Raw genomic sequence first — 23,915 nt, forward strand, 5'->3', positions numbered from 1 at the left:
GGAAACCACCAGTACTTGTTGCTCAGCTAGGATGTTCCACAGACTAGGTGTATCAAACACATTTTCAATTCACAATCTTTTCAAATTTCAATGTGTTTATGGGGATGGGACCTATCACAGGTCCAGGTGTGTTCACATGCTATTACCTCCTTCCTCAACACAGCACATTCTTGCCCATGATCACTGCATCCTGGAAAACTGATGTCCTTAATAAAAGTCACTAATTCAAATTTTGCTCCATGTTCAATATTACAAGAGTTCTGAACAACCAAGGTTTACTTTTTGTCATCTTTCTATCACACTCAAAAAGGAAGAACTTACTTTATAGACAACGTCTAAGGCCAGTCACCACTCTCACTTTGTACTAATTTGTTCAACATAAAACTTCACACTGTTTTCCTCTGAGAATTCTCTTAATCTCTGCCCACCTAGCACATGATCAACTGGATTTCAAATTCTAAAAGATACCTCTCAGGAAGGAGAAGTGTTTTCAGGAGGTACCAAGATCTAGCCAACTTAACGTAGAAAGTGAGGACATCAAAAAGCCGAGCTGTAGGCTCCTGACCCGCTGCAGAGAGACTGTGCCCTGGGAGGCGGGGGTGTCAGTGGGTGGTGTTCGGAGAAGAGGGAAGCCCAACATGCTAGTAGGCAAGCCCTAGGATTCTGATTTTGGTTTTAGTTACCAAGATAACCATTAGAGAATGTAAAAGCTGAGAGATAGACTGGAAGGTAGCAGGAACAGTGGTGAACTGAACCACTAACTTTATAAAAGCATAAAATCTCAAGTTGAAAAGTAAAGACAGTGGTACAAGTGTGTTAACTTGGGAGCAGCCACTAGCAAACCTGGAAACAAGAAAACTAGAAAAAGGAATGCTTGGAAGCAGCTGATTCTCAGGTAAACTGGATAAAAATTCTGTACCTTTTTGTTTTGTTGTTGTTACTCTGGCAGGCAGGCAGCTCTGCTGTTATACACATCTTTTTAAATATTTTATTTCTATTAAAATATGCAGTATTTATCATTATGCAGTACATAATGTTCACATTCATTATAGGAAGCTGAAACCTGCACATAACATATCTTAATTCCTTTAATATCTTTTGCCCCTCTCCTCCCTCCCTATTGTACACATCTGGCTGAAGGGAATATTCCCTTGATAAAAGCCAAACATCTGCACCAAGTGCCTCCATTAGCTCACAAGGCAGAAGAAATAAATCTCCTAGGATGAACCAAACATTTTTGGCCCACCTGAACATCACGAAAGACTGTCAAGCCCAAATGGGGACAGAAAGAACTTCCTGTAAGTGTGGGAGTGGGGAGGTTGTGTGGAGGGAGTTTGCTCTGTAGACTGGATTCACTGAAAAAGAGGGGGTGAATAGCAGAAGGGTTGCCTCCTCCACCTTTCCTGGTCCAAAGCACTGAAACCTTCCCCAGGAAAGTTCCTGCTCAGGCAGAAAAGCACCCGCAGGTTGGCCCAATCCAAAAAGATAGATCTGAAGGCAGGGTGCCGAGTCCAGGGGGGTGGTTCTTACACCCAATGCTCGGATGTATGTGCATCGAGCGCACGCGCGCGCATGCACACTCACACACACACACAAGGCACAGAACCCACCCACGTCCCTGATCTGCCTATACTTACAGCACATGCATCTTGGATAGCCCCCAGAAGGCACCATCAGTCAGCTTGCTGATGTTGTTCCGCTGAAGCTTTAGCACCTCCAAGCTGTCGAGCCCCTGGAATGTGAGGCCCTCGATGAGCCGAATCCGATTCCGGTTGAGGTCCCTTAAGAGATAAAGCTAAAGGGGTCAGAGCAACCCATGTGCACATCCCACCCATGAGCATTCCAGGCAGGCCCAGCTGGGGTTTCCAGCCAATGGGGAAATGGCAGTGAAGGGGTACCAAGGAGCCAGGATTTTCAACAGGAGCCCAATTTATGCCTCATGGGGCAAGCAGCCGCTATTGTCATGGACTATTGAGGTCAACTTGGAAAGAGCAGCATACAGAGTTGTCCACAGCCATCTCTGAGCCTGGGGGACCTTGAACCATGAGTACTGTATGTTTCTTGCTCAGGGGTACAGGCACCATTCATGATTCTGCAGCCCAGATATGGGCATGACTCAGGAGGTAGACTGTTTAGGTGAGGTCTCTTAGCTCAGCAATAGAAATCCACACCAGATGCTTCAACCCAGGAAAGTCCTAACCACTGGGTATTAAATGGCAGTCATGCTTTCCACTGAAGGCACCTGACAGGACCTCCACATACAGAGAGAAGTTATTGCCTATGGTGGTGGGGAGGGGCTGTGTGTGTGTGACACAGTTGTGTCAGCCTGGGTAACTTAGCCCTGATGTAACAGAGCCTCACTTGACCAAAAGATGCCAGGAATCTGTGTGGGCTGTACCCATTTGCAAATCTGGAGCAAGGACAGAGAGAACCCAGGGCTGACCAGAAGGCCCTTGGTTTTCCCCAAAGACTTCCACAGTGTCTCTTGACCCTGTCTCCTACGCAGCTTCCTTCACATCAATGAAACCTTCTCCATAGACTGAGAAGAGTTACACTCAGACTCCCCAGCCAGGGAAGGTGATATGCAGCAGTGAAGGCTGGGGACCCCATCCTGCCAGCAGTTGGGCCTTCAACAAGTGTTCTGTCCTGTTTAAACCAAATTTCCAAAATCAGCTTATTTTCCTGACACACACTTTCTACTAAAAATAAGAACAAGAAGAAAAGGAGGAGGAAGAGGAGTGGGGGAAAGAGGAAAGGAAGAAGAGAAATCCAGTACTTTCTCTAGCACCTAGGTAGAAGATGATAATTTGATGGGAGGAATAAAAATCCTTCATTAGGTTTTGGTTAATGAAATTTTTCTTGAATCTAAAATCGCATGCCATCCTGGGGGGACAACTGGCTTTGGTCATTGCAAACCTATCTAAATAAGTCATTTTAAGAGAAAAAATTGAGTAAGCTACCTTGTAAGATTTAGGAGATAGACAAAGGCAATGACCATCTCTTACTTACTATCTCTAGCTATGTGAAGTTCCTGTCAAACTGTCCAAGAAATGTCAGAGGCTCTCGTGCCCAAGGTATAGATTTTGTGGCTACTTTTTTAAATGACACTAAAAGGCTGGAGGTGGTGGCACACACCTGTAATCCCAGCACTTGGAAGGCTGAGATAGGAGGATCATCATGAATTTGAGGCCAGCCTCGAATACATAGTGAGTTCAAGGCCAATGTGCACTACAAAGTGAGATCCTGTCTCAAAAACAAAAAAAGACACTAAAAATCTCTGAGATAAATAAGAAACTGAACTCACAGCCTAAGCATTAACCAGCAGGATCCTTCATTTCATTTTGGAAGATGTCAGCAAGGACAAGCACATATATACTCAGTGGATCTTTTTCCTCAGTAATCTAAGGCAGCCACCAGCACCAGACCCAGCTCCTAATTTGCTTTTATTAGGTGTTACCAAAGAGCCATTAATGATAGTTTATGTACAGCTTTACGGAAGGGGAGCGAGGAAGGAGTTGCATGTGGTCTGGGGTCCTTGGGGAAAATGCAGTCCCATAAAGTTTTCTACCTTAATTAAAGTGTACTCACAGTTGTGTCAGCCTGGGTAACTTGAATGCTTTTACAGGAAGCTGGGTGATCCTGTTTTTGCTCAGACGAAGAGTAAGGAGCGACCGTGACAGACCATCAAATGCTCCCAACTCCAGGGTGCCGATGCGGTTGCTTGCCAGATTGCTAGAATGATTCAGGACAGAAAATATAGTGCAGCAGGAGGCCTCCCTCATTCTGCTCCAGACACAGGACCCAGCTGGGTCTGAGCTGGGAAAACCCACTAAGGCACACCCAGAGGGACAAGTTTCTGATGAGACATTTGTCATCACAAGGCTCTGAAGCCTGTCCTGACTCCCAGGTGGGGAACCAGACAAACAGAAGTGTCAGGACTGTCCAACAAAGGCCTCAAGGCAAGCCTTGTTTCAGTCACAGCACACTGTATTTCAAGCTGGTCGGCCCAAGAAGGTGGGAGTGACAATCACACACCTCATTAAAACCCTCTCACACACCAGCCTAGCCACACAGTGGCATCCTCAGGAGCCACCTGCAGGACTCCTTCCTCACCCCTACTATCCCAGACTGATAAGAAGCAGCCTAGGAAGCAGAAAGAAAATTAAGAAGCAAGGTCAGTCCCGATTCACCAATTTGGGGAAAGAGTCTTTGTGAAGTGGGTCTCAATGCATGACTTACATAACAAGTATATATAAACCAGTTCAAATAATTTTAAATGCTTCAAAGAAACACCCTCATGAAAGAGACTTGTGCCAAGTGCTTTAGAAAACAAGCAATACTTTCTTGTGGTGCCTACAGATTAGATATGTCAAGAGTGCCTCCCACAACCACACAGAGAAGACAGGCACTGCAGCAAACAACAGAGATGCATGCATCTCATTGTGTGCAAATCATATCAAGTAATAAAAAAGGAAGGAACAATATGGCACTCCTATGAGAAGCTAGTCCCAACATCTCTCTTACTGCCTTTCCCAAACAAATGCTGGATGCTTCTGGCCTATGTGAAAAGGAAAAAGACTAGAGTGAAACTTCCACCATGGAGTGAGGGGACGAGGTACCTGTGGTCTCTCCATCAGGCAGAGGCCCAGGACAAGGCACATGAGGATTCTCAGCAAATGAAGCTGGACTGTTTGTTCCTAACACTCCAGATTACAGAAGAACAGTCTGTGTGATGAAGACATACCAGCCACCAGCTGCCAAAATAGAAAGTCCCTCCCACTTTTGTGAAGGGAAAGAAGGCCACTGCAATTCAGTTTAGCAGTTGGTGGTTTATCTGTCCCAAACAAGGAAGTGTCAGGTGGCAGCTGGACACCTTTTGAAAGCCCCCACTTAGGACTTAACAAAAGCCAAGTCCTCCTATTCCCAATTCTGGTACATTGATGCAGCCAAAGAAATTGCTCCTCTCCTCCAAGTCGTGTAAAATTCATGGGCTAAACCTTATCTTTCCTGAAAAGATGGGTCATGATGACCTCTCCACCAGCCTTGCAAATGAGCTCCAAAATTACTCACTGGTAATCGGAAAATATCTCTTTATAGGAGGTGTTTAGATTCTTCTCCAAAGAAACATTTCCCTACCAACAAGTAGTAGATTATTTGGGTTTTAACATTTTTACTCCTGTCTACTCTCTACTGCACATGAGATGGGGCATGAAGATGGGTAAAAGAAAAACAAGGAGTAAATATAAATGGGGCTCCTGCTCTCTGCCTTGCTGAGGAAAACCAAAGCCTGTATTGTCCCAGTGGCTCAGCCAAGTAGGACTGGGAAGCAAAGGAAGCATCCACCCAAGGTCAGACCTGGGGACCTAGAAGGCTGTTACCAGGCTGGAAAGCAGAGAGGCTGTCTGGAGGCAGAAGTACTTACAGCTCTCTTATGCGCAGTCCATGTGGAAAGCAGGTGCTCCGGATTTCTGTGATGTTGTTTGAACTCAGATCCAACACTTCCACTGACAGGTATGCCTTCAGATGACTCCCCTCCAAACTTCGAATCTTATTGTGCTGCCTGAAACAAGGGGAGGTGACTGGAGCATTTCATTTTTGCAAAATAACTAGAGGAAACTAAAACTATGCTCTCCTCCACTATTTTTACTAGCTGCCGTGCTCTTTAATAAAAATTACCGTTCAGTGGCACTCAATATGTGATCTCCCATTCTTCCTCCCATCAAGTTACTATCTGCTAGCTAGGAGCTAGAGAGAGTGCTGGATTTTATGTCTGAGACAGGCTGTCTGCCAGAGTACTGGCTCAGATGCTCTGCCCAGGGGCAAGAGCAAAGGTGGTATTTAAGACCACTTAATGTGTGTTTGATAATAAAGTTATTTTTAAAAAAACCAAAAAACACTTAAGACCAGAATGGCATGTCCAGCACCCACTGATACAACTACCATAAAGGATGAGTTAGTGCAACTAGCCAGCTCCAACTCAGCTCCCATCTATACTCTTTGGAACCCAGACCAGTACAATAACTTTCAGGACTGTCAGCATCAGAGCCCAGTGGTCAGTTTGATCCAACATAAGACACTGTTACAGAGCTCACATTTTACACACAGCTCACATAGACAGTGCCAGCCATGGAAAGAGACACAGGAGATTAAAAAAAATGATGATGATAATGATGGCAAAATCCTGACAATTAAAGCTCACTTTTTAGGTGTAGCCAGAATAAACCCCTTACCTTTACACTCTTAATGACTTTGTGCCTCGGTTTTTGCATCTGAAACATGGGGCTACAACCTGTCAGTCTGCCAGGTGTATGCAACCTGCAGCTGAGGGCTGGGGATGCCCGGCTTGCCTGGGCCACACTGAGTAAAAAACAATTATCTCAGGCCATGTATAAAATATAATATAATTAATATATATACGTAACAAAATCTTTTATTTTTAATGTTTTTATTATAATATAGGTGTGTCCAACCCACAGGCTATAGGTTGGACACACCTGAGTGGATGATCTAAGCTGAACCCACACTGAAGCATACAGCCAACATTAAGGTCAGAGTCAGTGTTTACCGGTCCAAGAAAGGTACTTCACACCATAACTTATTTGGACCTTTAACCTTCTTTCTGTCAAGCCCACAATCTAACCAAGCAACCAGCAGTTATTAATGAGGAAAAAGATAATGAATGCCAATCCAGGTGGGGACTGCCCTGCTGTGGACTTAGCTCTGCCTGGCATTCAAATCACTGTGGCTCTGACTCCAATAGTAGAAACCTAAGAGGTATATGGTGAGGCAGTACTAGCCCCATGGGTTCCAGACACACATTCAGGCCCATCCTTAGTAAACAGAGCTGCTCTCCAGCCAATCTGACCATTTTGGAACACAAAACAAGCAAGCCAGGCATCACTTACCAAATGGCATCTCCTTTAAACAAACACTTGGCCAAATCAGTCCTAAGAGACATAAACATGGACCTATGCCCAGAAGCTCCACACTTCTCCCTGATCCCTTTACTTTCCACGATTCCTTTGCTTCCCTGATTCTCCCAGGCCCCCAACTCAAAACTCCATTTACAAGGGCAAAACTCAGCCCCCAGAGATCCCTCTCTGGAATGGAAGGACCACCCCCAACCAGCTACTTTCTGTGAGTTCTTTAAATTCTTTAATAAAGATAGTCTCTTCAGTTTTCTGATTCTAAAAAAAAAGAAAAGAAAATCCTTATTATGTAGGTATGGGGAAAAAAAAGAACAAGAAATACAGGCAAGAGGGGAATAATAAGGCAAGAGCCTTATGCTGGAACTCTGAATACAGGTCCCAGAAAGCCAGGAAAAGAGGATCTGGGACCAGGCTCCTTCACCCAAAGCTGCACAATGATGGACCTGGCATGCCAAGGCTTTGCACAGGCAAAATCCTGGGGGATGGTTGTGAGAGCCCTGGCATGTCTCAAACTTCCCTGACTCTCTCCTCTCCCCCACATCACCTCCTCAATTCCTCCATCTTTGTCTTTTGTCTTATACCTTTTTCTTCTTTCTTGTCAGTCTATTTATTCACAGACTCAAACACATCATGGGCCCCTATTCTGCACAAAGGACTTTTGAGGAAGACAAATCTCTTTCATACACTGGGAGAAGTTTACCATCTGGCAGAAGGGATAGCCCTGGAGATAGGAGCAAGGGGGTCACACTTTATTCTGCCAGGAAGAAGCTGCTTGGACAGATGCCTGTGACCAGGATGCTGCAGTGAGGAGGGACCAGGCAGGGGAGGCCTCACAGTGGGCCAGGTGAAAGGGCAGCGATCTGGAGATAAGCACCAGAGAATAACAGGAAGGCTGCAGATTACAGCTGGGGAGCTTCAAATGGTGATCATAATCTTCTAGTCCAGACCTCTGGAGAAGGGAGCCAGGCTAGCAGGCCACTGGCTATACCACCTTCCATCCTTACTCACTTGCTATCTATTCCCAGCCCAGTGAGATTCTGTTAATAAAAATCAGTGGCCAGGATGCTCATGGAATAGGAGACATTTACAAATCAAATAACTGATAAGAGGATCACATCCAGAACACAGTCACCTGTGTATCTGCAAGTTCTACCTTTGTGGATTTAACCAAGTACAGACAGAAAATATTCAGAAAAAAATTGCATCTGTAATGAACATGTAAACATTTTTGTCATTATCCCCTATATAATACAGTATAACAATCATTTATATAGTATTTATACTGTATTACATATTAAAAGTCATTTAGAGATGATTTAAAGTATATGAGAAGGTGAAAATGGGTTATATGCAAATACTTGGTCATTTTATAGAAGGGACCTGAACACCTATGGATTTTGCTACCCATAAGGTGTCCTGGATGATTCTATATAAATAACCCTGACAACTCAACAACAGAAAATAAATATTCTAATTTAAAAATGGGCAAGGGACTTGAGTGGATGATTCTCTAAAGAAGGTCTACAAATGGTCAACAAGCACATGAAAAGATGTTCAAAATCAGCGTTCATCAAGGAAATACTGTGCTATCACCTCACACCCATCAGGATGGCTACCATCAGAGGAAAAGAGAAGTAGTAAGTGTGGGTGAGGATTTGGAGAAATAGAACAAGTGTACATTGCTGGAGGGAATGTAAAATGGGGGTGGGGCTGCTGAAGAAAATAGTAAAATGACTCCTCATAAAATTCAACACAGATTCACCATATGATCCAGCAATTCCACTTTTTAAAAACTGTGAGGTCTTTATATTAAAGATAAATATAATATATTCAAATATATTAAAACATAAATAGGCTCTTACAGTACATGTTATAGAATTTTCTTTTCTTCCCCCTTCATTAGTATATGTTTGTGGAAATAAACACATTCATCATGTGGAGCAATTCCTCTTAAGAGTATGAAAAAGAAATGAAAGCAGATCTCAAGGAGACGTTTGTATATCCATGTTCCCAGTAGCATTAGCCACACTATTCAAAAGGTAAAGCAACCCAAATGTCCATCAGCAGAGAATGGGTAAATTCAGTGTATACATACAATGGAATATTACTCAGCCTTGCAGAAAGAAAATCCTGTCATGTGCCACTGAAACAACTAAGGCCCTTGAGGACACTATCCTCAGTGAAATAAGCCAATCACAAAACCACAAATACTGTATGATTCCACTTATAAGTGGTATCTGCAACAGCTGACTTCACTGAAACAGAAAGTGGAAAGGCAGTTGCCAGAGACTGGGGAAAGAGGACAATGAAGATTTGTTGTTTAATGACACGGAGTTGCAGTTTCACAAGACAGAAAAAGTTCTGAGATCAGCTGCACAACATGAATGTACTTAACACTATTGAACTCTACAGTTAAATTTTATGTTATGTGTATTTTACCATGATTTAAAAATAAAACAAAACACAAGACAGTTTACAGGACTTTCCTGCCTAAAATAAATGCTGATTCTTGTGGCTCACTTAGGAGTAAGGCCCTACAGTGCTCTCAGGGCCCACGTTATCTGCCTCAAACCTACCTAGCCTCCCACTGTTCTCACCGCTTAGAATGCTGTTTTCCCCGCTTAGAATGCTGTTCTCCCTGAAATTCACCTGTCTCAAGCCCTCACATATTTCCTGTCTTTATTCAAATGTCACCAAGACCCTCCCTAGCCACCCTCTCTAGAACCACAGTGCACACATACCCACACATGCACACACACACTTTCCACTCCCTTGCTTTATTTTCTCAGTAGCACTGTCATGTAGCATACTTTGTAAGTACCTGTTTCTAGTACAACAATCTTCTCTCTTACTATAATGTGACAATAGGAAGGGAGAAATGTTTGTCTGCTTTGTTCACTACTGTGCTTCCAGCCACTGGAAGAGCATAAGACATGGAGTACATGCTCAATAAATATTTGTTGAGTAAATCACAGAGTGAATACAGGTTAAATTTGGAAAGGCTGAGGGCAGCACAGATGTGGAACTCATCAGCATTTGCGCAGAAGAGCTCAGTCAGGAAATCTCAGGAGTGCCAGGAGGGAAGACTGCCCAAACATAAAGTACACATCACAGCAGCTACAGGGAGCCCCAGGACTCCAACACCACATCCCCAGCTGCTGCGGACACAATTATCACCATCTGTCCCAGGGTAGGTCTCTACATTCTAATTGCAGCAAGGCCAGGATCGAACCTTTCTAAATGTCCTGTTCTCAGCAGAGCTGACTTGGAAGCCCTATGCTCCTACCAAACCCAGCAGCCCTTCCCTGCATGGCAAGAACCACTGCTTAGATGTTTGAGGACCCCAGCAACTCCACCCAAGACCAGGAAGGGCTTCCTGTTCTGGAACATGGCAGCACACAGTGGAACATGAGCTGTGGGCACTGCCCCACCCAAGTCAAATTCCAGGTACCACCACTCACAGGTGTGAATCTGGGAGTGTGAAGTTCCTATGCCCCATGGGCTGACAAGACCTACCTCAATGAATTGAGTTCCTGTTTTTATTAGTCACATTTGTATCCTCAGGACCACGCTGAGGATCTAATTTATAGGAGATACTCTGGCAAGTGAATGTATAAGTAAATGGACCCCAACTGGATGGATGACACCTTCTTATTCCCACAGCCAAGCTTATGTCTATGACTCAAGTACAACCCCCCCCACCACCACCACCATTCTAAAAGTATACAACCCATCTAAGGTATCTCCTTCCAAGCTTCCCTCCAAACAGGCTGGAGGAAACAGTAGTATTCAAACCCTCACATGGAACCCTTCCTACCTTGCTGAGATGATCTGCTGGCTCTCTGACTCAAGCAAGCATTCAATTCATGAAACAGTTCATTTTTTAAATGCCATATACAAACACAGGTGGCCTTCACATCAGTCACTTCACATCATAACCAACTGGCTAGGGGCCGGGGATTTACCTCAGTGGTTTTGCCACCTGCTGTGCAAGTGCAAGGACCCAAGTTCGATCCCCAGTACCAAAAAAAAAAAAAAACCAACTGGCTAGTTCCCAAAAAGATCCATGCACACTTTTGTAATCTCCAAATCCAGCTCCAAGTGCTCTTTAACAATTGCTGACCAATTACCGAATGCCTATCATATATGTACTGGGCCCTGTGTGACACAGCAATAAAAATCACATAGCAGATAGGTACTGTTATCATCTCTACTTAGATGGCTGCAAAAATTGAGGCTCAGAGATATACTGGAACTTACCCAAGGTCATACAGATGGGAACCAAGAGGAGCTGAGATGCAAACCCAGGGGAACATGACTCCTTATCAGCCTAAGAGGTTTTCCTGCCAGAATCTTAAGGGCTTGACCCCAGATCACAACCATAAACCTTCAGCAAAGCTGGGCTGCTATGAACACTAGCAATTTCTTTTTTTTTTCCTTAGATTCTTTTATTGGTACATTTTAGGTTTACAAAACATTTACATTTCTCATTGGGTACTTGTACCTTTACATGATGTATCTTGGTTCTTATTTTTTCTCCATTTCCTGTCCTCCCTTCACCCCCTCCCACCCTTTCCTATTTATAAAGACTTTGTTTCCATTTTTTCCTTTTCTCATAATTTTTCCTTTCCCTTCTTTCCTTTCCCCTTCCCCTCCAACTTCCCCTACCCTCCTGGACCTTTTCTTCCTATTTCCCATTATCAATTATTCATTTTAATCCTTAAACTTTCAGTTTCTCCCACCAGAGAAACCATTCGGTATTTACAGATGTGTGTCCTATTTATTTCACTTAAGAGTATGGCCTCAATGTGCATCCACTTAGCTATTAATGTCTAGTTTCTCGTTCTTTATGGCTGAGTAGTATTCCATTTTATAAAATACTAGTTATTTCTTTTCTTTTTTTTTTCAGTACCAGGAATCAAACTCAGGACCTTGCACTTATGAAGCAGACATGGTGCCACCGAGCTAAAGCTATTTCTTGTTCATCTCAGACTGGTCTGTGTAAATTGGCCAGGTGGCCCAGCTTGTATATCTGCTTCCTGGGGTCTTGGATGAGCAGCAAGTGTACACTGGCCAATACAGAGACAAAGCTATGGTTCTGACTCTGCATGTTCTGCATGGAAAGATGAGATGGTTCCCTTGAGGTCATGTCTTCACAGACCTGCATATGAGCTTGGGCTGAGTCCCTTCATTCCCAGGGCAGGTACAGCTGCAAAGAGATCCATGGACATTTACGAAAGAGATGGAGACAGCGCAAGGTGAAGGATAGTGCTGTGTTAAGAACACTTCTTACTGGCTTCATCAAAGAAACACTCACAAAACTAGAGATTCTGTATGTTGGAGCATGGGGAAAGTGTATAGTGGCCTTTCGCCGCATGGCATTGCCTCCATCCAAGTGTCAGCTTACCACTCAGCCTGTCCTCTGGGGCCAGGAGAATTTAATACAGCAGAAGTGTATTAAACCAACACCTGTTTAAGACTTCAAAAATAAAATCAGTCTTCAAAGGTGGACAACAGGCAAGATAAGCTCTCCCTGCTTGCTACATTTTCAGAGCCAATGTTAAATTAGACAATAAAACAGATGGAAGCATTTGAAACCCACACTTAAAACTCTTTATCATAAGTGACTGTTCCACTATGGTTCTGTGAAAGCCTGGTTTATAAGGTATTGTCATTAGTAGTGGAAAAGATCTCATGTCACAGATAAACAACCAGGAAGAAAGGGTGAGATCAAAGGCAGAAGGATGAGGTGGGTCAACCAGATAAATTTTGGTTCCTAAAATTATGAACCTATTGTCTACACCAAGGATAAGCATAATTATTCTATAATGTGCCAAATGACGAACATTTTAAGCCTCCTGAGTCATATGGTCACTGTTAGGATTAATCAACTCTGCTGTTGTAGTGCCAAAGCAGCCACGGACCCTATGTAAATGATCAGTGTGGTCGTGTTCCGCTAAAATTTTAACTTACAAAAATAAGCAGTGGGCCAGGATTGGCTATTCCTGTTAATACCATGGCAACCAATTTGGGTTTCTGGGGACAGAGACCCAGACTGTAATTCTAGCCCTAATGCATTTTGGAAGTGTGGATAAATCACTGTTTCTCTTTCTGACTTAACCATCTGCAAAATGGGGCTAAATATTTCTCTACCAAAAAGAGAAAAAAAAAACCCTCCCATTTTCCGTTCAGTGCCCCATGTCAGACATCACTAATCACAATCTTTTCTACCAATGTATTTTGTACCTCTTCAAAAAGTGAAACAGAACCCAAGTCTACTCCTAAAAGATGAACTGGAGCCAGTAGAGATGGATGGCCAAACAAGATTATCTCAAAGAACACAGAGACCCACACTCTATACATTCTTCTTCTTTTTAGTTCTGCCAATTATTCTGAAATATATTGTAACTGACTAACTCACCAGCCCCACCACCTAGGCTGGGATGACCTTTGATTCATCCAAACTATTATGTTGACTGTCCACTTCTTGAGTGTGGACTCTAACCAGAAATAACAACTCTTCCATCATTTTAATTACTTAACAAGGTAGCAAAATCCAAGTTATAGCTCTCTGCTTTGCCTGGACCTCTGGCTAAAACATAAGCATTCACACAATCTAGCCCTGGAATGGGGAAAATTTCTTTAATATACTTGCCACACCCCTCCACTTCCATCCCTACTTGGCACCATTCCCCACAGTGATCCTGGCAGACACAGTTAATCGCAACACCTCAACAGCTCTGATACCCAGAGCACTTTGCTCATCATGGTGCTGCTCCACAGTTCTAAGACTCTGCATCAAAGAATGATAAAATAAAAAATAAAAAGGGTTGGGCAGCTGGGCAAGGTGGTGTATAGTGGTAATCCTAGCACTTGGGAGGCTGAGGCAGGAGGATTACTCTGAGTTCAAGGCCAGTCTGGCCAACACTGTGAGTTCAAGACTGGTCTGAACTACATGACAAGACCTTGTCTAAAGGAGGATACCGAGGGAGGGAATGTGGTTCAGTCACAGAACACCCCTGACCTGAAGGCTTACCAGCGACCATACTTAGCACGTGGAGCTACCATGTGGCTTAACATATTACACCTGGAACCCAGACAATGTGAGTCATTTGGAAAACCTGATATTACTGATTAAGTGTAAAATTCACTACAGGGTAGATCAGCCCTGATACCCACCCTAAGAACAAAATAAAGGTGACAAGTTCTCCTTTGTTAAAAAAAAAAAATACAGTACCAACAGGCAGGCCATATGGCCAAGTGTTGGCAGTTGTTTTGTTTGCAGACATTTTCATTGAAGTATAAATTACATGTGCTGAGTTCTATTTTTTACAAAAGGTATACACTCATGTAACTACTGCTGGAGAGAGAACACCATAAGCACCCCCGAAGCGTCATTTATCTGGTTAGCTTCCTAGTTGTTATTCTCTCCAAACCAAAAAGAACCTCTACTTTCCACCCTCCATGATTAATTCTGCCTATTTTTATGTCTTATATACATGAAACTGTTCTATTTCTACTCTTCTGTTTCTCTCTACTGTCACTCAACATTATGTTTATGAAATCTATCCAGGTTGTGGCATTAGCAATACTGAATTCTTTTCTATTGCAGTATAATATTTCTATTGAAGAAATATATAGCAATTTAGTTTTTCAATCCACTGTTGATGAAGTTATTTCCTGTTTGGGCTACCATAAAAAAATCACAGCTATGAACATGGATGAGTATTGTGCAGGTGTCTTTTGGTGCATATGTGCATGCTTTTCCGGTAGAGATGCAAGGACCAAGCACAGGACTGTTCCACAGGTCACTGAGTACACATGTGATTAGCCTCACTAGACACTGGTAGTGTTTCTTTTAAAACTAAATTCTTCAGAGTTGAAATGCAACTGAAAAACCACTTGATCCAAGTGCTGTTTTCATCTGATCACATTCTTAGATATCCTCACATGTCCCCTTTCCTGCATCCCCCACCCACCCCACCACTAAAAAGCATCAGGAATATAGCTTTCTATTACATAACACGGCTAGGCTCAAATCTAATCTTGTTCAGATGTCAGACAGAATTATTTTATTGTAAGCAAGGATCTAATGAGCACCAAAATAATGATGATAATAATTCTAAGACCTAACTAGCAAGAATAACATCAAGACCATTGCCAGGGGGAAAACTTGAAAAGGAGATTTTTAAATTAATGAACGTAGAAGAGTTTTCCTATGGAAATTTCAAGAAAAGTTTCTCTTCTCAGAATGACAGTCAACAACATCACCCTCTCACTATCTTGCTTTATCTCCATCTTCTTAAAAATGAAAACTAATACCATCTGTTCCACTGCATAAATTGATAATCTGCTCAAAAACTAGTGTCTCACAAGAATCGGCCCAGCCAGGATTATTTTCTGGACAGGAAATGAGAATCAGAATAAGCGGGTCTCTCTCTCTCTCTTGCTCACTCACTCTCTCTCTTTTCTCTGCTGCTGGTGAATCACCAGTTCCCTGGGGAATTTTGGCAAATTCTCAGCCTGGCTGCAGATGACGTTCCGGATCTGTTTATTCAGGTGGAGATGGGATAAAAAACAAGAGCAGTCCAGTGGCCGGATAAACAGCCTCCATCAGGCGGGGTCAAACCCTCTGAAGGCAGGAGTGGGCTGTGTCAGCCAACCTCTCAACCCATTCACTTCCTTTAAGGTTGTCCTGCCTTTGGAGCCTTCACCAGATAGTTCCCATTAACTCCATACAGAGAAGACCCGATGTCTCAATCCCCATGGAAGTGCATGATCCCAGGGACTCCAATGCAGCAGATCCCACTTGGGTCTCCCACACATCCGCTTCTAACCATTGAGATGGATGCCTTGAGTCCAAAATGAAGAAATATAGGGACAATCAAAAGGCAGCCAGTATTGTTCCGTGAAGTCCAAAGTGATTTGGGCCATGAATAACTGTAGATCATCAGGATCCAATCCAAGCTATCAGAATATTTTTGCATTTCTTTTTTAGACACACACACACACCCCTAAGGAAATGGACATTATTGAATGAAAGAAGCTTATCTGAAAAGACCATTTTATGATTCCAGATCTGACATTTTGGGAAAGGTTAAAACTATGGCAATAGTTTAATGATCAGTGGTTTTTAGGGCATAGGGCAGAAAGAGAAATGGATATGGGGTACACAGAAGATTTTCAGGGCAGTAAAACTTCTGTGATGTGGGTATGTGTCATTATACATTAGTCAAACCCACAGAATACACAACACATTGGGCCTGGGATGTAGCTCAATGGTGCCGCACCTGCCTGGCAAGTGCAAGGTCCTGAGTTTCATCCCTGGTACTGCCAAAAAAAAAAAAAGAAAAAAAGACTATACAACATTAAGAATGAACCCTAATGTAAACTGTGAACTGTAATTAGAAATAATGTATCAGTTTCAGTTTACTCATCAGTTGTAATCAATGTATCACTCTAAGGCAAAATGTTAATAATAGAGCAAACATAATCCTAGTGCTCTGGGAGGCTGAGCCTGGGAGATAAAAATTCAAACTCAGCCTGGGCAACTTAGTGAGTTAGTGAGACCTTGCCTCAAAATTAAAAAGAAAAAAGGGCCAGAGACACTTTAGTGTGAAGAATCCTCAAAAATGGTATAAAGATAGAGGGAGGGAGGGAGGGAGGGAGGGAATGTAGGAACTCTGTATTTTTTGCTCATTTTTTTCTATAAATCTAAAACTGCTCTAAAAGTATATGAATTGAAAACAAAACAGAATTTCCTCAAATATGAAGCAGTCAACAGGATGTACACATACAGCTCATCTTACTGCTATATCCTTGGCACCCAGAAAAAAAAAATAGTTGAGAATAGAAAAGGTGCTCAATTGGTATCTATTGAGTACACATGAATTACAACTTTAGTTCAATCTCCTGAAGGTTACTCAGGACAGAAAAACGTCAAGAGACCATCCGGTTAAACACTTTCAGGAAGAAAAAACTTAAAAGCATAATGTAAAGTTAACTTTATTTCTTAGGTAGTGAAGCTGACAGACTGGCATTACTATTAGACTTGAGTTACTCATGCACTTCCCAAGTCCCATTTAACCCCAAACACTGCAGTGCATGGAAGAGGCAGCCAGGTCTGCTAGCCTAACACTGTATTCCTGGCCCCAGCCCTGAGAGGCAGTTTCACCCCTCGGAGCTCCATCTCTCAGCACCTTCCTACTCCTGCCTTGGGAATTCCAATCAGTCACTGCTGACCCAGGGTCAGCAGTGATACAAGCCACATCGGGGCCACACATCCTGACTAGAGAAGATGAGCCATCCTAAATACTGGCAGGGACTTCTAAGCACTTAAATTCTGTGCCTAGAGGGAAGGAATCTGTCCTGGCATCTGGGTAGAGCAAAGAGGTACAAAATTGAATTAGGAGACAGAAAGCCAAGAACGAGTCACTTCTACAAGAATTCCCATCCACATATACACACTTTTGAATCAGAAAAGCCAGAAGTGTTTATCCTTTGTGGTCAGGGCAACATTGCCACTTCATGATCACTCTCAGCTTTACTGTTCCCTCAATGAATGGATATATTGCTTCTATTCCTCTCCTTTTGTTTCCCTTTTCCTGGCAACTTGCTATCTTTACATACCCCCAGCACACTGGTAGTGTTCCTCTTGGCCACAGAGACAACCCTTCACAACACCTCAGCCCTCACAGATGCCAGCCTAGCCTGGGAATCAATGGATCATCACTGTTCAGCCACATCACCAACCCCACACAACCAAAGGTCTGGGAGTACTACAAAGCTGACCTGGCCTCCCCTGGGTTCTCATTAGAACAAGCTCAAGTTCACTGTCATCACAACTGTCAAGGCTTTATGTCCATGCCTGTTTCACTGTTCATAAAGGAAGAAGGAGCATCTTGTTGTTGTTCCCCAACAAGCTAGTGGCATGTATTTACCCATACTCTAGGAGCTGAGCTGCTGCTTCTGGCCAAGAAAAGTGGGCAAGGCAGGACATGGCAGCAACCAAAAACAAGGAAGAAGTGAACCCCTTATGGCCAGCAACAAACCCCAATAATCCTAAGGAGCTGTAGTGAGTACTTTTCCTCTAATGAAGGCTCACCCCACTGGAGGGGTAGGTAGGAAAAGACCCCAAAGGCTGGTCAGCAATTGAGAGGGGTCACCAGGAGTCTAAGGCCAGTAGGCTTTCTCACTAGACTTTACCATCCAGGACCAGAATACATGAAACTACCAATGACCTCATTACACATCCCTGTGGCCACCTTTCTTTGTCAGCTCAGGCAGGGCCCATACCCAAGGAAATGTCCAAACCTCTGTGCTAAACCAAAGAGATATGGAGTTGATCAATGTACATGAAGGTCTAGGTAGGAGAAAAAGTAGGAAACACTATGTGTGGTTCTTTTGCATATTATTTTAATGTGCTTGTCAATTAGTATAGAGTAGGTAAGGTGAACTTAGACACTAAACTGTGGGACTTAATCCCTGTATGGGGCAGTGGCCTAGGCTGGCCTCAGCCTTTCCTCACCTGTTCCCCAGGAACATGAGGATACTGCACGTACAGGCCATCTCCCCTGAACCTTGTACCCTAACATCTCCTGGTAGAAGAGTTTATTCCAGGTGGTGACAACTTCAAAGGGCCTTTGTAGCTGGAGCCTTTGATGAAGCCCTGGGACTTCTGCAGCTGCCAGTAAATGATTCCAATACCAGAGTTACTGCACAAGGCACTGGAACCTCCAAGGCAGCTTCCCCTTGCTTCTCTGCCATAAAGGAGGCATCCTATCCCTGTTCTTTCCTTCTCAGTAGAAAGGGCAGCAAGAGGAACAGTAGCTTTTACACAGGAACATTCTGCTGGTGCTTACTGGCAGAAAAGGCTGGTTCTTCTCAGGTATGACCTCATTTAACCCTCATGACCACCAAGAGAGGACTACTACTACCACCTCATTTTGCAGATTGAGATGCTGAGGTACAGAAGACTAATTCACTTGCTGAAGGCTACAAAGCAAGAAGCAGACCAGCTGGAACTAGACTCCAGAACATGAATCCACACACCACACTCCTCCTCAAGGCATGGAACTGCCTTATGATGGAAGCAGGCAGAAGAATCCTTGGGGAAGAGAGCTTCTCTGGAGAGTACCTTGTACTTCCCACCTCTCCTTGGTATCCAGCAGGAAGAAATGTCCCCCACACTGGGGCACACCATGTGATGAAACAGATGCTCTGCAGATGCAGAGGGGGAAAATCCTGCTGTGAGCCACTGCATATCTCCCTAGCACCTCTACATACCTGCCTAGTCTCATGTGGTCCTCCTCAGCCTTCAGCCCAAGGTACAACAACATGCAGTTGCTGCAGGGCCCAGCAGACCTCCCTTATTTATATTGAAGATGACTGCATAGTCAGCTTTTCCATCTCTACATTGGTAAGCAGAGGGATTCTTATTTCCTCAGGCAATAAGTATGACAGGACTGTTCACTGATTCTCCAGGGGGAAGAAACTTGCCCACTCACTGCCGTCCAGCCCAAAATGCCAAACAAAGGACTTTGAAACTCAGGCTCAGAGAGGTTAAGGAGGTTAAAGAAGTCAGGAGTCGCCAAGCTAAGTAGGATGTGAGTCCAGTTTACTCTAATTCCTGGCTGGGCTGTTCTGTGGAGCAACAAAGGCAAGAGCAGCCAGATTTGACATTCTGGACTAAGAGAAGGGACCAAAGGTGCTGGGGTGCCCTTGAAATTTCCTTGGGGCCACAAAGGGCCTTTTGCCTCTGCCTGCCATTGGCACATCCCTGAGATTCACATGCCAGCTTTCTGAGAGCTCTGCATCTCCAGGCAAAGGAGGAAGCTGTTTCAGCACTTGGCTATATTCTCTAAGACAAGATCCTCCCTATTCTGGGGAATGATAACACTGATGTGCCTTTAAAAATAAAACCAGGCCTGTTTCCTGCCCCATCTGGAAGACTTTTGATCTTCTCATCATATGATTTAGGTTATCTCTTACCACACAGTTTCTCAAGCCTTTCAGCATATGATCTGACTACATTCAGGGAGAGTTAAGGATGTGTATGGGTGGGATTAAGGAGTTGGCCCTTTAATGCAGTCCTTCCTATATCCACCCTAAAGATGACAAGACCTGCCATAAACATCAAAGTGGCACCTCAGCCAGCACTACTGTTGTGCACCTAGAACTACCCATCCCCATGTTTGTCTATAGTGTGTTCCTACAATAGCCAGTACTTGTTCTGTTTCTTTCCTGGAATCACATGCTTTTTCTTCTGTTTCATGTCATCATGGACTTAAATACAGAAGGTAAAACTGCAAAACTTCTAGGAAAAAACACAGAAGAAATAAACTTTTTGACTTAGAATTAATCAAAGTTCTTAAATTTAATCCTAAAGCATAATCCATAAGAGGAAAAATTAACACACTGTATTTTATCCCCCAAATTAAAAATGTTTATTTTGTGAATGACCCTGTTAAATGAAACAAGATACAGATTGAGAGAAAACATTTTAAAACCACCCAATCAATAAAGAACTACTATTTAGACTATGTGAAGAACTCACAGAACTAGAACAGCAAAAACTAAAATATCCAGTTAGAAAATGGACAAGAGGTATGGGTACATATTTCACCAAAAAGAACCTATGGATGACAGATAAGTTCATAAGAAAATGCTCAAGCTCACTGGATAGAGAAATGCAAATTAAAACTACAATGAGCTATAACTACATACTTATCAAAATGGCTAAAAGTAAAAAGTAAACCAAGAAATTCTGGGCAGAATGAGGAGCAATTGCTGCTCATACAAGTATAAAATGGTATAGCCATTGTGGAAGAGTCCAGCAGTTTCTAAAACACTGAACATGCAGATATCATGCAACTCATCAATTGTACTCCTGGGCATTTTATCCTAGAGAAATGAAAATTTATGATCACAGCAAAACCTTTAAATGTTCGTAACAGCTTTCTTCCTAACAGCCCCAACCTGGAAACCTCCTAGATGCCCTTCAATGGGTGAGCTGTTAAACAAAGAATGTTAATTCCATATCATGTATTATGACCCTCTAATAAAAAGGAATAAATTCAGAATACACACAACAACCTACATGAACCTCCAAAGAATTAGCATTGAGTGAAAAAGCCCAACACTGAAAACATATATATATATATATATATATAAATGAATCCATTTACATAACACTCTTTAAATGAAACAAGTATAAATTTGAAAAACAGATTAGCAAGACACCAAGGGCATGGGGCAGGAAATAAACAGATATGACCATAAAAGAGCAACATGAGGGATCCTGGTGGTGATGGAAATGTTCTGTGTCTTGACTATATCAATGTCAATATCCTAGTTATGAAGTTTTACAAGTTATCACCACTGGGGAAACTGGATCAAGGATATGCAGGGGATCTCTATTATTTTTTACAGTTGCATGTCAACCAATAATTACCCCAAAGTAACAAGTTTAATTAAAATAACAAAAACAAAGTGTCATGGGATCCATGGTAGAATCAGATGGAAGGCCTACAGGAGTTCAGAGTGCAATCAGTTTTCCCACTACTTTATTTGGTCTCCAGTTTTTACTTCAAACCCACATGGTGTTACTCAGTTCTCAGACCCAAGCACAAAGCACCACAGGGCTCTGTGGGACTTTAGAAACCCAGGGATACATGTCAACTGTTTGCTTTCCACCCAGCTTCAAGGAAAGGGGTTTGACTTCCAGAGACAAAAGTGCTGCTCATAAAGCTTAGAACAGCTAATGTGGCCATTGCCTGGCATTAGGGGCTGGCATTCAGCCCTGTGTCCTCTCCCAGCACCTGGCAAGGAAGAGAGATTGCTGGATATCCATACCCAAAAAGTGTCAGACACAGGCTACCAAATACCAGGTTTTCAAAATGTCATCCCTAAGACTGGAAGTATTCCATGAAAAGAGTTCTGGGCCTAATCAAGTTTGGGGATAGGTATATACATCCTCCACCACCCCTTGCAGATTTCCATTGCTGGTTGACATAGAAAAGGTATTAATAAGCACAGCAGCAAAGATAATTCATTCTGCTTCATTCTGCATTAGCTAAACTTGTTAGATCCCAATACTCTTTCTTCATCAACCAAGCAGCTCATTCTATATGGGAAACAGCACACTTCAGTCTCTCATTAGAGGTTTCATGGCAGCCAAAGACACACAAGGCAGCGCTTGAAGGGGCTGATGCCAGCTTGCAGATGAACCAACATGTGACAGGACTACACAGAGGACTCCCTGGGGAGTTCTTCATCAAGGTAAAAGTAGTAACATTTGAGAATATCCATTTACAGAACAGAAGTAGCACTTGTCCCTGCCCAGGGTTGGCATGGGGTAAATTTTACCATTTTCCAGGTCAGCCAAAGAAAACGAATATATCAGAGCTGTGATGGAATTATCTTAGTTGCTTAGTTGCTCTGCTGCAGCTGCTTAAAATGAGCATTAGGGTATTGAGGGTTCTGATGTGTCTTAGAGCAAAGAAAGGTGCTGGCTTTTAACTCTGAGTGTTCTGAACTTTTCAACTGTAGAGCATTCTTTTCCTCCTCAAGACATCTGACATCTCCAATTCAAATGCTCCCTAATGTAATTTTTTATTCAGACTGCTGTGCCTCACCCATTTTCCCTTAGTCTTGGTCAGAGAAAGGGTGGTGTCTTCTAGTGTGGGCTGGATATCAAGAAGGAACTGCAGTAATTCTCCATCCACACTTCAGGTAAAGCCTTTCTCCTAACCACTTATTGGCACTTGAACAGGTGAGCAAAGAAATTTCACAAACACACCCATGCCAGGGTAAGGGCATTTCTTATTTAAGCAAACTGAGGCTTGAGAAGCTGCTGCCAGAAAGCAGCAGAATAGGGATTCACAGGCAGACACTGGAAGCCCCAGGTTGTACCACTCCCCTCTCAGCCACTTGGCTTCCCAGTGGCAGGTGCAACTACTACTACTTCTCTCCCTTCACCCTGCCCAGGTTTTCAATAAATCAAAGAAAACAAGACCTATCTCTTGGCTGAAAAGAGCTATGTTCTCTAGGTCTCCACAACAGATCATTCTGTACTGACCTGTCCCAAGGTGGTTCCTTCACTGTTACAATAAATGCCTAAAACTGGGGAAGAGAAGGTGAGCCGGGCCCAGCACCTGGAAGGAAGCTCCCCGCCTCCATCTCAGGCTCCTAGGGCAGAGAAGCTCAGCCAGTCCCAGCATGCGGAAGCTCCCCGCATCCATCCTGGGCTCCTAGGGCAGAGAAGCTTGGCTGGTCCCAGCACCCAGAAGGACGCTCCCCTGCCACCATCCCACGCTCCTAGGGCAGAGAAGCTCAGCCAGTCCCAGCACCCGGAAGGAAGCTCCCCCACTGCCATCCCAGGCTCCTAGGGCAGAGAAGCTCAGCTGGTCCCAGCACCTGAAGGAAGCTCCCCCACCACCATCCCAAGCTCATAGGGCAGAGAAGCTGAGCCAGTCCCAGAACCCGGAAAGAAGCTCCCCCGCTGCCATCCCAAGCTCCTAGGGCAGAGAAGGTGAGCCGTGTGGGTGCCAGAAGCACCCCCTCCCGTGGAAATGAGAAGACACGTAAACAAGTCTCAAAAACAGACTTCTGGATCATCTACAGCAACGCCAAAGGGAAACGAGATGGAACAATCTGATACTCAACCACCTGGACTCTCTGAACTGGCAACAAAAGAGGATCTGGGAAAAATGAAATCAGAAATAATTACTCAGATAACAGCAAAGATTTTGCTCATGGTGCAAGACACAATTAATAAATCTAGAGAGGACACAGATAAAAAAATAGAGCATCTGAGGAACATGATGGAATCCCAACATAGGAAACAAGTGGAATCCATAAAACAGATACAAACAGATTTCCAAGAGATTAAAAACTCCATCGAAAGTCTGCACAGCAGAATGAACCAATGTGACGGTGGAATTTCACATAGAGAAGATAAGATTGCAATTAGTGAGGAGGAAAAGA

The 23,915-nt window shown here is 43.4% G+C and overlaps 1 protein-coding gene across 11 annotated transcripts in view; it reads right to left on the bottom strand.

Annotated features, from left to right (window-relative positions):
• Lrig1 (leucine rich repeats and immunoglobulin like domains 1) overlaps window positions 1-23,915 on the bottom strand; it is a 128,218-nt gene that overhangs the window by 27,401 nt on the left and 76,902 nt on the right. For 8 of the 11 annotated variants that reach the window (XM_004854172.4, XM_087181325.1, XM_021266008.2 and 5 more), the window contains 3 exons: window positions 5,423-5,560; window positions 3,589-3,732; window positions 1,638-1,781 (listed from right to left, as the gene is read on the bottom strand). In XM_004854172.4, coding sequence (XP_004854229.1) covers window positions 1,638-1,781; window positions 3,589-3,732; window positions 5,423-5,560 — 426 coding nt within the window. The remainder of the gene's footprint in view (window positions 1-1,637; window positions 1,782-3,588; window positions 3,733-5,422; window positions 5,561-23,915) is intronic. The other 3 variants (XM_087181326.1, XM_087181322.1, XM_087181321.1) reach the window with 1 other exon arrangement.

Source organism: Heterocephalus glaber, unplaced genomic scaffold, assembly GCF_053883595.1.
Source record: "Heterocephalus glaber isolate CG9 unplaced genomic scaffold, H.glaber_assembly_v1.0 deba00001472, whole genome shotgun sequence".
NCBI lineage: Eukaryota > Metazoa > Chordata > Mammalia > Rodentia > Bathyergidae > Heterocephalus > Heterocephalus glaber.